Below are 16,480 nucleotides of genomic sequence, written 5' to 3'. Positions count from 1 at the left end.
TTCAAAATAGACAGCATATTTATATCCAATTCTCTCCTTACTAAAAACAGGAGACACTGGAAAGGATGACTAGAATGTTGAAATAATAGAAAACTCACCACATCACAAAGACAAGAAATAGACTAGGGAAAAAAATACCCAGAGATGGAAGAGCAAAATCTGCAATACTCTTTAAAAACACCCAAGTGTGAACAAAAGCTCTCTTCTCAGATCAATGAAATACTGATATTGCATACCACAATGTAAAGAAGCTACAAAATGATATCCTTAGGGTTTAGATTACTGAATCTAGACATGGAGATATCACTGAACAAACCATTATTCTAGTTTACATTTCTTTACCTGATATGTAACTATCTGGATTCGAGAAAGCTTGAGATTTATTACTGAATACTGCTAATACTAGAAAGCAAGTATTCATTTTATTTCTGTGTAACTTCTGTGTTTTAGATCTGGATAGGAATCTATGAACACAAATGTATTCTACAATAAACTAGTTATTTTAGGTTTCAGAGTAGCAGCCGTGTTAGTCTATATCCGCGAAAAGAACAGGAGTACTTGTGGCACCTTAGAGACTAACCAATTTATTAGAGCATAAGCTTTCATGGGCCCACTGTTTCTTAGCTCTATGTTATATAGCCAAATTCCTCTTTAGAAAAAAGCAGACTGATGTTCTGAGACAGTTCTTAAGAATTCAGCTAAGATACAAAGATGAAAGAACAGCACCACCTAGTTCCCTATATAAAAGTTTTCAAGTATCTATTATTCATTGATTTACTTTTGTAATCTAAGTGTAGATTGAATAAAATCTAGAAGTTACACAGATTTATTATAACATGAAGGACCAACCTCCTTTTCTGCTGCTAACTGTAGTAATGGGTTTCCCAGTATTTTGGAAGCACCTGATTTAGAACACCTTACCAAAGTAATATGAACATGTTTAATGCAAAAAAGCTTAAACTGTATATTCTAAATATACAATTGGTATGGTGCAAATATAGCCTATGACTGCACAGATTTCATTTATCTTTATTACCAAGGACCTTCCTTTTTTCTGTAAATAGCACTGTTAGAGCAGTTGTCTTTAATATAAAAGAATCACACATTAGCTTGAGATATTAGGTTCTCACATGTGTCTCAAAAGTATTTGTTGATATTCATAACAAGCAGTAGGTCATAAGAGCCTCAGGAGAACAATTTAAAAACTCACTTCAGTACATACAAGTTTTTCTGCATGCATTCTCTTTATTTCTTTACTACTGTGTCATCATGCTGCCAGTTCCCCACTCACAGTAGGATTAAGGATTCAAGTTTGAATAATATTTAAAAAGCAGAACAGCAAAAACACAGAAAATGGAAGTTCAATCATTTTCATGTCGATTATTCCCCTCATATTTACAGATCATATGTAAACAGGACAACTCCAAAAGTTTACACCAGGGATCGGCAACCTTCAGCACATGGCCCATCAGGGTAATCTGCTGGTGGGCCACAAAATATGTTGTTTATGTTGACTGTCCGCAGCCATGGCCCCCGCAGCTCCCCATAGCCATGGTTTGCCATTCCCACAAGCCACATGTTGCTGTAGCAACTACTTCTCAAATCTATACAGACCCCCCCCAGGGGAGTGTAACTACAAGGCACCAATTATGTGGGGGGGGGGGGAAACTTCGGCTTTACTGTCAAAAAAATTCCGTCTACTTGACATTGGTCGTTAAGCTGTATATTATACACTATGTAGTGTACTATACAAAAATACTGTTTTATTTGAATAAAGCCTAAAAGGGAAAGTGTTGGTGAGACCAAGAGAATACTCTATAACAGGGATCAGCAACCTTTGGCACGCAGCCCACCAGGTTAAGCCCCCTGGCGAGCTGGACTGGTTTGTTTACCTGCTGCGTCCGCAGGTTTGGCCGATCTCAGCTCCCACTGGCTGCGGTTCGCCACTGCAGGCCAATGGGGGCTGTGGCAGGCAGCACATCCCTTGGGATCCCTCAGCATCCCCTGAATGCAACAAAGGTCATGTCTAATTCATGTTTTTGGATTACATTGTAGTAGAGATTATTAGTTAAATTTAAAAAAAAAAAGAATAAAAGATACTTTGTTTTGAAAAGAACACTGCCCATGCCAATCACTTTCTTGGAATGTCATATCCATGTCCTCCAAGTATTTCCTAGACTACCCTGGCAACTGGTACCTCAGGAAGAACAGTAAGGGGTTGGATCACAGAAACCCCCTTGGGGCTGCCAACTGATGTGCCAAGACTACTTCTGTCCCAGCTTTCCCTGCCAGTTTGGGACTCCAGAGCCCTGCCTGGTTGTACCAGACACGCTTGCCAGCCACAAACACAGACCCAAGTCTGAACCACGTCCCACAAACTGCAAGCTTAACTGAAAGCAGCTTAAGAAGTGTTCCTGTCTTTAACACTCAGATGCCCAACTCCCAATGGGGTCCAAACCACAAATAAACCTGTTTTACATTGTATAAAGCTTATAAATTGTTTGCCCTCTATAACACTGATAGAGAGGTATTCACAGCTGTTTGCTCCCCCACGTATTAATACAGTCTCTGGGTTAATTAATAGGTAAAAAGTGATTTTATTAAATACAGAAAGTAGGATTTAAGTGGTTCCAAGTAATAGCAGACAGAACAAAATTAATTACCAAGCAAAAAACAAAAACACACAAGTCTATGCCTAATACAGTTAAAAAAAAAAACCTGAATACAGACAAAACCTCACCCTCAGAGGTGGTTCCAGTAAGCTTCCTTTTACAAACTAGTCTCCTTCTAGCCTGGGTCCAGCAATCACTCACCCCCCACCCCCATCCGGTTACTGTCCTTTGCTCCAATTTCTTTCAGATATCCTTTGGGGGTGGAGAGGCTCTCTCTTGAGCCAGATGAAGACAAAATGGAAGGGTCTGCAAAGTCCAGCTCCAAGATGGAGTTTTGGAGTCACATGGGCAAGTCACATGTCCACGCATAACTCAGTTTTTACAGGCAGCAGAATATTGTTCACATGCTACCTTGAAAGTCCTCAGGTAGATTTATGTGAATTGGTGCTTTCCAAGATCCTTTGTCTGTTAAGTGTTTCTTGATTGGGCACTTAACTTGCACATTCCTCTCTAAAGAAGCCGACCAAATGCCTTACTAAGACCTATTTAAAATCAAACAAGTATACAGCCAATATTCATAACTTCAAGTACAAAAATGATACATTCATACAAATAGGAGGAATGTATTCAGTAGATCATAACCTTTACGGAGATATGTTACATTGCATTGGTAGTATAAAACATTCTGGTTATGTCATATATACATTCATAAGCATATTCCATAAAGCATTATGGGGTGCAACATCACAGGGGTGATAGATTACTTTATTAGCACCCCATAGCCTATTTTTCAAGGGTAACCACTGGATCTCATGATGCCAGGGGCTATGCTGAGCACCCAATTTTATTTGGAGTTACTGGAGTTTGTTGAAGTGCTTAACCAGCTTTTGACAGCAGTAACCTCTTCTGCAGGTGCAGAGAGAATCTTTTCTTCAGTTTATTCAACTAGTTCAGTTCAAATGACTAGTTCATTCAAAGCTGAGACACTATAAATAGGAGTCTAAGAGCAGGAAGACTTATTTTCCTCTTCCAAGCTACAAATAAAAATTAGGTGTGAGAAGATAACATCTACTGCTTCTGAACTCTATAGAACATAAATTTCAGTCACTATGAGTTCAATTCACTATCTAGAGTGAATGCTTCCTTTCATATGCAAAGCATGTTTTGATAACTTTGGGAAAAAGTTGTTTCTAGCTCACTAAAAATAAAATTAAAATAAGATAGAAATTCAAGTAAATGCAGAGCTTGGCACACATCATGAATCAAAAGTCAAATAAATGTATTACTCACCATTTTCTATTGTAATAAAAATGTAAAAATTAAGAATCTGCATAAATGTAAATTAAGCTACATAATTGCTTAAATAGTGAATAGCTAGTCATGATGCATCATACATGTTAGCTTAAGCAGCACCAAGTTGTGTAAAGACTATATTTATTTGCCAAACAAGTTTTTAAAATGGCTACTAACCACTGACAATTTTAGGAAAATTTTAGATAATGTACAAATAAAAATGAAAACTGATCATTTAAACTGAGGTTTCCCAATTTAAATAATTACATCAGTGATTTGAGTCACTGATTTAAATCTAACCACCTATACCAGTGTGAAGAGATGTCACATAACATAGAAAATCTTGATGTTGACACCTCTTGGGCAGCTGTTGGCCTACAATTTGTACACGTTACTTTAAATTTGAAAAATGGTAAAAATCTTGCGTATTGTGCTAGTTCTCATTTCTGACTTGACAAATTAAGATTTAAGTCAGATGTCCGATTCCAGGCTTTGATTTTAGTAGTTAAAAGAATAAAGTGAGCGTGAAGCCTGCAAAGTTATGGGGGGTGGGGAAGAAAGGTCCCACTTATACTTAATGGAAATGGGGAGGGAAGGTATCAAATCAGACCCCTTCTTGTTATTTTAAATCAACCAAAATAGGTTGCCTGCTAGCAGTTCTCCACATTCTTACGTAAGTTGTAAAAATCCATTTTCCCCCATATTATACATGCTACTTTTTTGTTTGGACTGAGGGTGAGAGCAACTCCATTTCGATCCTGTAGGTATCCTTTAGTTGGAGAGTTGAGATGAAGTGTGCTCAGCCATTCACAGGAATGGAGATCACTGCCTGTTCAGCATTGTTCCCAGCCCCTGCTGGCCCATACAATACTGGGAAGCACCTGCCACCAGGCCAGCATTTGTTATATTATTATTAGAGAGATCAATTAATTGCAGTTAATTCACACAATTAATTTTTGAGTTAATCGTAGTTTTAATCTGCAGAATACCAATTGAAATGTATTAAATATTTGGGATGTTTTTCTACATCAAATATATTGATTTCAATTACAAAACCGAATACAAAGCATAGACTGCTGTTTATATTATTTTTGATTATAAATATTTGCACTGCAAAAAATAAATAGTATTTGTTCAGTTCACCTCATACAAGTACTATAGTGCAAACTCTTTATCATGAAAATGCAACTGACAAATGTAAAATATTTTGTTGCATAATTGCACTCAAACAAATCAATGCAAAACTTTAGAGCCTACAAGTCCACTCAGTCCTATTTCTTGTTCAGGCAATCACTCAGACAAACAAGTTTGTTTACATTTGCAGGAGTTAAGGCTGCGTGCTTCTTGTTCACAATGCCAACTAAAAGTGAAAACAGGCGTTCACATGGCACGGTTGCAGCCGACACTGCAAGATATTTACGTGCCAGATGCGCTAAAGATTCATATGTCCCTCCATGCTTCATCCACCATTCCAGAGGACATGCTTTCGTGCTGATGATGCACACTTAAAAAATGCATTAATTACATGTGACCAAACTGCTTGGTGAAGAATTGTATATCTGTCTTTGTTTTACCCATATTCTCAATATATTTCATGTTATAGTAGTCTCAGAGGACTCAGCACATGTTCATTTTAAGAACACTTTCACTGCAGATTTGGCAAAACGCAAAGCCGGTATTAACGTGAGATTTCTAAAGATAGCTACAGCACTCAACCCAAGGTTTAAGAATCCGAAGTGCCTTCCAAAATCTGAGAGGGATGAGGTGTGGAACATGCTCTCAGAAGTCTTAAAAGAGCAACACTCCGATACGGAAACTACAGAACCTGAACCACCAAAAAAGAAAATCAATCTTCTGCTGGTGGCATCTGACTCAGATGACGAAAATGAATGTGTGTCAGTCTGCACTGCTTTGAATAGTTATCGAGCAGAATCTGTCATCAGCATGGATGCATGTCCTCTGGAATGGTGGATGAAGCAGAGGGACGTATGAATCTTTAGAACATCTGGCATGTAAATATCTTGCAGCGCTGGCTGCAACAGTGCCGTGCGAATGCCTGTTCTCACTTTTAGGTGACATTGTGAACAAGTAGCAGGCAGCACCAAACTTGTTTGTCTGAGCAACTAGCTGAATAAGAAATAGGACTGAGTGGACTTGTAGGCTGTAAAGTCTTGCATTGATTTGTTTGAGTGCAGTTATGTACAAAAAAAAATAAAATCTACATTTGTCAGTTGCATTTTCATGATAAAGAGATTACACTACAGTACTTGTATGAAGTGAACTGAACAAATACTATCTTTTTTTACAGTGCAAATGTTTGTAATCAAAAATATAAAGTGAGCGCTTTACACTTTATATTCGGTGTTGTAATTGAAATCCATATATTTGAAAATGTAGAAAACATCCAAAAATATTTCAAATGTTATTCTATTATTTTATTGCATGATTAATCACAATTATTTTTAATCGCTTGACAGTCCTAATTGTTAGATGTGCCTACATTTTATCTGTGTGTTCAACAAGATGTTTTTAAAGCTTTGAAAGGGGAACTGGAATGCTATGCTTACTTTAGTACACTTTCAGTTCCATTTTTAGTCAATTACTGTAGTAACATCTGAATGTTGAACATTCCCCAATCATGCTAAAGACAGAATTTCTTTAATTTCTAGTTGTAATGATTTTAGATGCTAATGAAAGGCCCAAGCTGAGGGAAGTACCACTGTAAATTATAGTCTTTTTATGGCCTTTGTTGCAGATTTAGAGATCGTGTTTAATCCTTGATTAGTAAACTGTTCACAGTGAATCTCTCTAGTCAGTGCCTTTAAAGCTTCTCAATTTGCTAACAGATGCAGTACTGCATTTATCTCTTTATATTTTGACCAGAACGTAAGCTTTTCAGCACAGCTGACCTTATGAAGAGATGTTTTAAGACAGTGGTAGACAATTGAACAGTATATTTACTTCTTTAGAAGGTAAAAAAGCCAGTGATTTCTTTTCCTCCTCTCCTAATGGAGGCATTTTTGGAAGTGTATCATATAGATGCACCAAGCAGCAGGGAAGCCATGCAGCTACGTATCTGACTACTGCAACTAAAAACTCATCTTTTTTATAAAATGTATATAAAAAATAAAAACAGGCTACCATAGATTACAATCTACACATTCTGGACAGGAAGGTAACAGCAAGCAAATTTATAACATACCCTCCACATTAGCATTAAATATATTAGCCAAAAGTAAGAGAAAATCATGGGGAGGAGGGGGAGACACTAGAAATAGTGGGTAGTTGCAAAGGTTTCTGAATAACCTAGCAGTTTTAACTACTACAAAGGTCCAACTTAAACTGATGCTTTTGAATATCCCCTTGTTAGTAATCTTTTGTTGATTGCAGTTTCTCTTGGTTTTTTTTAATATTCATCTGTGCTACTTCTGAAGGTTTATTACACATCAGTGTTCAATTGATAATCCAAATGGTCAAGCAATTACAAAACTGAACTGTCAAACCTACGTAGCTGGAGTTGCTCTGGAATAAAGAGGACATCGCTCATAAATCCTACATAATTCTGAAAACTAATGGCTTCTGCTTCAACTAGCTGTTTTTCCCCCCTGGTAAGGGTCTAATCAGAGCAGCCTCCTACTATTTAGCATGGTAGGAATGAAAGCAGGTCAAGTTACAGATAATCCAGCACATGTAGGTCAGTGTGGTATTTTCCATTTGTTCAGATATTTATCCCGAAGTGTCTACTGTAACTGCTACTGTGACATGATTTGGCCTTACATTTTCCTCAGAGCTGTCAATCAGCCAAATTTTTTGGAGCTGTCTGGGTAGAGCTTTGCTAAGCAGAAGTAGAGTTAAGGCTTGCCAGCACAGCTGGATCAAAGAACTGTCTGTGCTGGTTTGTTACTTGACACTTCTGCAAAGTGAAGAAAGATGGGAATGCAAAGTGCAATGCATTATGAGCCTACACTGATATCCATAATGAGGATTATTTTATGTGGACATTGATCCGTTGTTTTGAATAGAGAGCTTTCATTTTAATTAAGTTTAGCAAAAAAGATTACTATATCAATAAAAATTAATACAAACATTTATTCAATATGCAACATATTTAGCTTAAGCTTCACATATAAACCTGGATATTTACACTTTATCACAGGAATCTGGCCTCATTTTTCCTTGGCCTTCCTTCTCCCTACCTCCCCCAAGAGGGGAACACCCGACATAAGCCATTGAACTGCTTATCATTAGGCTCAGAAGCATTGTATTTTTATCCTTAAATGTTGATAATCCATTACACCATACACACAAAATGATCAAGAATTTTTGCTGTTAATAGAAAATTCAGATAGGCAAAGAAAAATGCTGCTTGAGAACTCAAAATAAACAGTGAATAGCCTTAAATTGATATGTGATGTTGACAATTGTTATAGAGCTTTGTTGAATCTCAACATTTGTCATTAAATAAATTGTCTGCCCCCTCCAATATTTCCTGCAACTAAAGTCAAATGGACAACAAATAACCCTTAAATACTTGATAATTTTGATGGGTCATATCAATTACAGTCTGCAAAGCCCATTTACAGTGAATGCACAAGAGCAAAGGGAATGCACAAGAGCAAAGGGAATTTTTATTTGTACTAGTCTTTCAAGGATGTAGCGAGGACCATTAACCAGCATAAGGAAATATATATTATGTTTCAGAGCCCATTCATAAAGTATGAATTACAGTGGCAGGGTATAAAGAATTAAGTAAAACAAGCTCAACTACAGTAAACAAGATTAAGACACTGCTGTACATAGTTACAAGTTTTGCTTATGGTACTTTTCATGTCTGAAACCACTTTACAAATTCACACTGGTATACAAAACTTTGCATAGCGACAATTTTCTTCACACTGAAGCATAGCCACCACTGGAAAGAAACCCAGGAACAGCTTAGCACTCCACAGTAGTTTAGGGCAAGTGGGGAAAAATTACATCTAAAACTCAGCCTTAAGGAATAAAAAAATTCTCTCTCATGGTGAAGTAATGTAGTTATATTAGCAGTGATGTGCTTCTTTTTAGAGTGTGAAAGCCATGACTGCTTCGTAGCTTTCTGATTACTGATTCTTAAACCAACAAGGGTTTGAGATCATATGAAAGCAATATATTCAATACCTGGTAAGAGGAAAGGAAGAACACCTCTTCAGTCAGATGCAGAACACATCTTTGGACCAGGAGCACGTGCAGTATTCTAAAGTCCCCTGTCCCACAATAGGAAGGATGGCATGAGATTTTGGGGTTGGGGAGTTGTGGGAGGAGGAAGGGAATATGCATTTCCTTCCCCAATATAAACAGCAGAAAAAGAACAAGGAGGTTTCAGAGCTAGGTTATGTCAGAGAGGTTCACCACAGTTTAACATACAGTCATTACAGCCTACTGTAAGCAGAAGTTTCTTGTTAGTTCTGGATCTTGGATTCTCTATCTTATTTAAGAAGATCTACAGATTAGATTTTAAAACACTGGAGATAGTAGGAACTGCAAGAGATAATGTAACTGATTTCATGAACAGGCTAGGTTTATATTTCATGTCATCTTTATTACTGCTTTGTTTATTACTAGACTTTGTACTCTCCCCGCACCCCTGCATATTTCCCCAAATAAACCAATTCCTATTAGAGCACCTCGTCTCAGTACTGCCCTACTCTAAGGACTTGTCTAAAATTACCATGGATCAATGCTTTGGTGATCAATCCACCAGGGGTCCATTTAGCAGGTCTAGTGGAGACCTGCTAAATTGACAGCTTACCGCTCTCCCATTGACTTCGGTACTCCACCGGAATGAGAAGCAGAAGTAAGTTGATGGGAGAAACCTGGCAAGGAGTAGACACTGCAATAAGTTGACCTAAGCTACATCGACTCCTGCTTAACTTAGGTTGACTTAACCCTGTCGTCGAGGCTACTGCAGATTAAAATGAAGACTACCTATGTTCAAACTACATAGATAAATCTATTTGTTAAAAATAGGCTAAGAAAGATTAAAGTAGACAAAATGATATCCTCAAGAACCCTTGCATGGCTATTCTATGGTTTTAAAATGCAGTTTATAAATTCCATGTCTCTATAGAACATTTCATTGTGTACTTTTAGGTGTACAGTAAAACCCTCTCAAGGACAAGGAATGTGTACACTGAAGTCCTGCAAGTTTACATAGTTTATTCATTAAAAATGAAATGTTAAGTGTTACATGGCACTGTATGTTACGCACTATATGTTACACATCTCCAGCCTGCCCTGGTCTGGATTTTTTTAATTATGCCTGTAAGACAGGTTGGTGGTACTCTACTCCAGCTGTCTCAGGCTCTTTAGTCATTCTAAGTGGTATCTTATAACCAGAATTTAGTCTCATTTCAATGAAGACTAAGAATTGTTCTGAAATGCAAACCATTCAGAAGTCAGATTTTTAAGATTTGTATTACTTAGGCAGAAAGTTACTGCCAGTTACTTCTATAGTCTCAAAGAGGGCCTACGCTTTTCTGTTAGAAGGTAGGCCACCACATTCTTAGTTATACAGCTATTCTATTAGCCATCAACTAACATTGCTCAGAATGTTTCCAGCAACTGTGCATAAAAATGTCACATTTCTGCATTTCAAATGCAGAAACATTTAGAGAAACTCAGAACATATTGAATTTACCTTTAATATAACTATATATCTCTTGAATGGTGCAACTACTGAAGTAAAGGCTGTTGCCTATCCCTTTGCCAGCAATGAATTTAATCCAATATCAGGTAAGGATTGCAACGTAAATATTATAATGAAAAAAAAAAAGCAAACGCTGAAATGGAGACAAACAGACTTAAGTTCTCCATCCTGTGCATGCCAAAAACCCCTCAACTCCCCCCCACAAAAAAAACCCACAAAAAACCAGCTGATGTACTTCAATTAAAGAACTTTTAGCTTGTTACAATGTATAGCCAGTGTCTCTTGATCGAGGCTTCCTGCACTGTGAGGACACTTGCTTTATGATAAGCTGAAAGAGAAGGTCCACTACTTAATGTAGTGTTAGAAAGGAAAGTAGCAATTGTATATTGTTATACAAGGTTAAAATGACATTTAGACCACATCTCATGAAGTTAACCAAAGAGTATTTCACATATACGTGTGACGCATCAGTGTGTAGTGATGAAGAGCCAATGAAACCTTGGTTAAACTAGTCAAATTCATAACAAGCTCTACATCATGTTTATTGACTTAATTCATTGTCAGCTCATGTGTGAAGTATTTATCTTCCAAAACAAACAAAAACCCACAATCTGTTACCTTGTTTCTCTGTTCATCAAAACAGACTTTGTAACAGTTTCTGCAAGTCAAACAATCCAATTTGTGCTGAACCAATATGCTTGTGCTTAGACACCCATTTATGAGTTCATTTGTGTGATCAACAGTAGTAGCAAGGAAATAGGTAAGTGTTCCTTACATCATATTTAAATACTATAGATTTGCCTAATTCTATAGTAATACATATTTTAACTTAGCTGAATGAGCAATATGCATAATATACAGATATAGAATAGTGACTTCGCATCAAAAAACTTCAAATAAATTAAAAAAAAAACTTACCTACCCAATTAAATATGAACTATTGTAGCATAACTATTTCCACATCATCATGTTAGGTCAGTCAATATAGGAATTGATGTGTTTATCTTTTTATAAACAGATCTGGGTTCATGATAAAGATGTTCTTAACAGCAAGCTGCTTTCTATCAGCTTCAATAATAAGATGTATCAATTATCACAACTTCAGACAAAAAAGCTTGTTAGTAGTCTATCCACTGTCATTTAAGTTACAGCAATTCAGTATTATTTTCAAGTGACTATAGAAACTGCCCTGAAAACATTTGCCTAGTGTTAGCACTGATGTATTGAAAGTACTTTTTCAGTATCACATACAATGCTATGCAGTGTTTTCTCAGAAGCAGAGCACATTAAGGCATTAGATGCCATTTGCATTATCACACAGCAGGGGGCTATAGTAGCTACATTCTGGGATAATCCTAACCCAAATTTTTATACAAATAATACAGTAAAAATCCACCTTTAGTATTACAGCTTCACACATGAAGTAAGTGTTTACAATATACTGTTTGCTTTTCAAGTAAAATCAATTAGGGTGCATCATTTGAACTCCCAAGGTGTTTTAAATGCACACTGAAAACTTTTTACATTTGGGGAATAATATTACTAAACTGGACAAATTAAATTAGTGGAAAAATTAAAGTAAAAAGATAGGTGAGTGTGACAAGTATTGTGAACAAATTGAACTGAGGCACAGTGCAATCACTACAGAACCACTATGACTGCTTAAATTTTTAGGATTTCTAGACTATAGAAGCTACTGTTTCTGCATCAGCCACTAGAGAGGGCAGAACAGACTAACAACATTTCTCATCTCTGAACTCATCTGACAAACTGCTTCTAACCTCCACATGTTATTACTCCCTCTCCCACCACCATTTCTACCCTCCCACAACAAGCAGTTATTAGGGGACTTTCAGAACAGAGCAAACAAAAAAAGTAATGGAGTGCTTGCTATTAATGTTATTCCATGTACTAGCTGAAAAAAACATTATATGTTCTCATCTTCCTGTTTCCAGTAATTCATCAGTGCCCAGGGCCACTTTTGAAAGTGAGGCTCCTGACTGGCTTTTTGGGCAATGCCTCACTCCCATATAGGACTCATCAGCTTGACTGCCTGGCACTGTCTTTAACCTTAATTTTCATTGACATGAAGTCCTCACAACCAGAAGTCAGAGATGTTTCAAATCTACAGAACAAAGTTTTTATTCATCTAATGAACTAGGGGAAACTGATATCCTAAGGACCAAGAGGAGGAAACTTTAACAAATCCACTGAATTGCCTAACCCGGCTTTGGGGAACAAGGCAAGCCAACAGGAAAAAGCTACTTTTACATACAACTATGAAGCTGCCAACAATAAATAAGTATGTCTAACTTAACTGTGCCTGCTAGCTGTGCCAAAATAAATGGGAAAACTGAGCAAACAGAATTTATAAAGTACCAACATAAGGTGGACTAAAGCAACTTAATGTTCAGTGAAACTCAGCCACCACTGTACAGAACAGACTTTTACTAGCAAAAATTCAATCATTTCCTCCTCCAATCTTACCCACAAGCAGCAAAGGATAGTGTAAATTACTCAAGTCTCAGACATAGCTCAGAAATATAGTTTTCATTCCTAAGCATTTTAAGATGCATTTAGGAAAAACGCCTTTTGAAGCAGCACTCATCAAGAGCTAGGTAGATGAATACTTGAATAAAAACTGACACCCCCCTCTCCAAATATATCTTAACTGTGAGGTTAAAAACATGGAGACATTTTATAAATGTGGGTAGAGCCAGATAGCAGTAAGAAGGGAACCCTTCCCTCTCCCACAAGGGCAGGCCTGATTTGATTGCTTTCAGTCAGGTAGAATTGGATTACACCTTTCTTCTTGCATTGTTTTTTGTTTAACCCCAAAGCTCCTTGCAATGATGCATTTTCCCTGGCACACTCCCAAAACTGTTGTGAAAGCCACCACTTTTTTAAAATCACTGTTTGCTTTTACATACGTGATGCACCAAATGCATCCGATTGCATCTTAAGAAAAAGATCAAATTCTCCTCTGGCAGCAGCAAAACCGATTTTATTGGCGAGAGGAACAGTCAGTCCAGAGAGGTTTCCCCCTTCATCCCCGTCCCGTTTCCCCCCCCCCCACAGCAATGAATTGACAATTCACAGGGCAACAAAGTAAGGGCACACAGGAGCCTCAACCCCCAGGTGCAGCCCACCGCACATGCCCGAATAAATCTTGTATTATAGCATCAACACAGAAGCTCCTTGTGCATTGACGTACTGGGCAACTCATACAGATTGGTAAGAAAAATCATCAACCGTATACAAGCATCATTTGCAATCGCCAAATGAATTTAATCGCCTCCCCATCAACCGCCACCAAAATGCAACTTCCTCAGAAGGTGAAGTGGGTGCTGCCTGCAGGCTACTGAACGCAGTGGAGAAATAGACTGATGTGTCTATTTCAGCCACCCCACAGATTACTTCTGCTTCTGGTGGGGAGGAACTTGAGGGGGGGGGTCGTAATTTAACCTCCTCAGAGAGACCTCTGCACACAATGCTCACTAGAGAGATTTGAAAATACAAAACTTTCTATAAAATGCAACAGGGACAAGGGGAAGGAAGAACAAAAAAATCCCACAAGGTCACTTAGTTCATTTGGTTCTTCCCCTCCCTTACCCCATATATAAGAAAGGGATGTTTCTCTCCCTGCAGCCATCCTAAAGAAAAGGTGCAGGCGAAGAAGTTGCTGTATGACGGCTCATTGACCTCATTTAAATCCTGCCAAGGCCGTTGGGGTGCATGTGGCGGGGGGTAACTTCAGGATTCCTTTACCCACACGCACTAGGGTATCTGGCAACTTCTCGTCCCCAATCAGCTGGGGGGGGGGGTGACCAGACCAAACCCGGACTCCCCCACGCTGCAGCCGGGGAGAAAGAGATCGATCCTCGTTACTCTCCTTCCAGCACCACGGCCACATCCTCCTCCCCACAACAGCAGGAGCCAACTCTCTCCGCCGGTTTCTCCATCCAGTGCCATTTATATTCCTCTTGCCTTCCCCCAAAATAAGACAAGGTCTCGGGAGCTGGGAGGGCTTTCTCTTCCCACCCCTCACTCACTAGTCATTTGCACGATAATAGTATCCTGTAGATCTCCCTCCACTGCACTCACGCAGCGGTTTTACATTTCACTTGGAAGGCTCTTGCTAATGAAGGCGAGACGGGGGAAGGAGGCGAGGGGGAGAAATCCCACCCCAAAGAGCCGAGTCTGGAAAGTAGCTGCAGGATGCGTGGCACAGCTAAACGGGGCTCCTCAAGAGCTACCCTAGTTTCGGAAAGCTGGGTTTGCTCCAGATTTTTATAGATCTATATCTATATATTTTAAATCCTCTCGCCTCCTGCATATGAGCCCAGCACCGACTCGCTCTTCTGCCTCTCGCCCATGCCAATGAGGCGCCGCGAAGAGCCACGCTCCCGCGGCAGGGACGCGGCTGCGGCGGCCCCCTCTCACTTCCAGAGGCACATTTGCCGGGGGGCGAGGGGGTGGCCGAGGCGGGAGGTTACAGAGAGTTGAAGGGCTGGTGGGGGAGGGGAGGGGAAAGGGGGGGGGGGGAGGATTAAGGCTCCTGAGGCGCTTCGCATCCCTATAGCGCGGCAGGAGTGAGTGCGGGAGGCCGGGGGCCAGGAGCGGCGAAGGGGACGCAGGGGAAGGCGGGGGGTCCCCCCGGCTGCCCCCACCCCCGCGGCGGGGGGGCCTCGGGACGGAGTTGGGGGCGGTACCTTGTATGAGGAGCCCGCAGAGGCTGTAGAAGCGCAGCAGGGCGCTGGGTCTCAGCCGCATCCTGGGGGGCTTCCCTCGGGCTGGGTGGGCGCCAGGCAGAGATTCCCGCAGCCTCCGCCGCCTCTCTCCGGGCGCTTCTGTCCCCCAGCAGGAGCCGCCGCCGCCGCCGCCCGCCGCCGCAGTGTCTCCCTCTGCCTCGCTGTATCCAGTGGGGTGAGGAGGAGGACCAGGGTCGCGGGGGCGGGTGGTGAGGCGGCTCCCTCCTCCTCTGGCGCTGGGCAGGTCCCCCCCGTGCAGCGGTGCCGGGCACACGTCGTCCCGTCCCCCCACCAGCTCTGGACTGGGCGCGGAGGAGGCTGCCAGCCGCGCTCGCCTGCCTTGGTTCCCGGGAAGCCTGCTCCGCTACCCGCCGCTTCGAGCTCTAGACACAAGGGCAATCTCCGCCCGGCTCCCCCGGCCCAGCCCCGCCCCCTCCCCGGAGCCACGCCCACCGCGCCAATCACCACGCCTCTCGCCCAACCCCCTCCAGCCACGCCTCGGCTTTAGCCACACCCACTCCCTCCCACCTGGTCGCCTAAACCCCACCCGCCTTCAAGCCACACCCTTTCTCTTCCCCGCCTCCCCCGAGGCCCGCCCTCAGGATGGGATATGATTGACAGGGTAAGTGTTGCAATCGAAGAGCTGCGAGCCTGATCGTTCAGCCAATGAGTGGCTGACAGAGGTGGTGCGAGACGCCGGTTTAAAAAAACCCACGAACGAGCGTTTCAAAGAGTTTTCAGCCGCGAGCAAAACCGTGCCCCACCTCAAAACAACCCCACAGCTCTGAGTGGCAGTCAGCTGGGCCAATCAGAGGTGCAGCTCGCTGTTGTAGTCCAGCCAATGGGAGATACAGAACCGGAAAAGGGGGTGGGCGGGGAAGGCGCTGTCCAGAGCTGGTTCTGAAAGTGGCCGTTGGAGTTGACGGTTTGGCCGCGGCCGGCGATGCGGGGAGGAGGAGGGCGAGCAGCGCTGAGCTCTGGGCCGCCGGCTGGGAGACTAAACGGCGCTCTCCCGGGGGGCAGCAGCGAGAGCGGGCAGGACGAACCCCAACGGCCACGGAGAAGGAGACCTGCCCCGCGCCTTGCCGGGCCCGTCCGGCCGCTCTCTCGGCCCCTCGCAAGAAGCTCGCGGACCTAGT

General features: G+C 41.2%; 1 protein-coding gene across 3 annotated transcripts in view; it reads right to left on the bottom strand.

The window, feature by feature from the left end:
• The window catches only part of CADM2 (cell adhesion molecule 2), a 1,053,908-nt gene extending 1,038,187 nt beyond the window's left edge, over nucleotides 1–15,721 (bottom strand). For 2 of the 3 annotated variants that reach the window (XM_084621993.1, XM_084621994.1), the window contains exon 1: nucleotides 15,303–15,721. In XM_084621993.1, coding sequence (XP_084478119.1) covers nucleotides 15,303–15,363 — 61 coding nt within the window. In that variant the 5' untranslated portion in view covers nucleotides 15,364–15,721. The remainder of the gene's footprint in view (nucleotides 1–15,302) is intronic. The other variant, XM_084621992.1, reaches the window with a different exon arrangement.
• Between the last annotated feature and the right edge of the window lie 759 nt (nucleotides 15,722–16,480).

Source organism: Lepidochelys olivacea (assembly GCF_965140295.1).
Source record: "Lepidochelys olivacea isolate rLepOli2 genome assembly, chromosome: 1".
Lineage (NCBI taxonomy): Eukaryota > Metazoa > Chordata > Testudines > Cheloniidae > Lepidochelys > Lepidochelys olivacea.
Note: the sequence above shows the minus strand (reverse complement) of the source record. Positions and strands in the feature narration are given on the sequence as shown.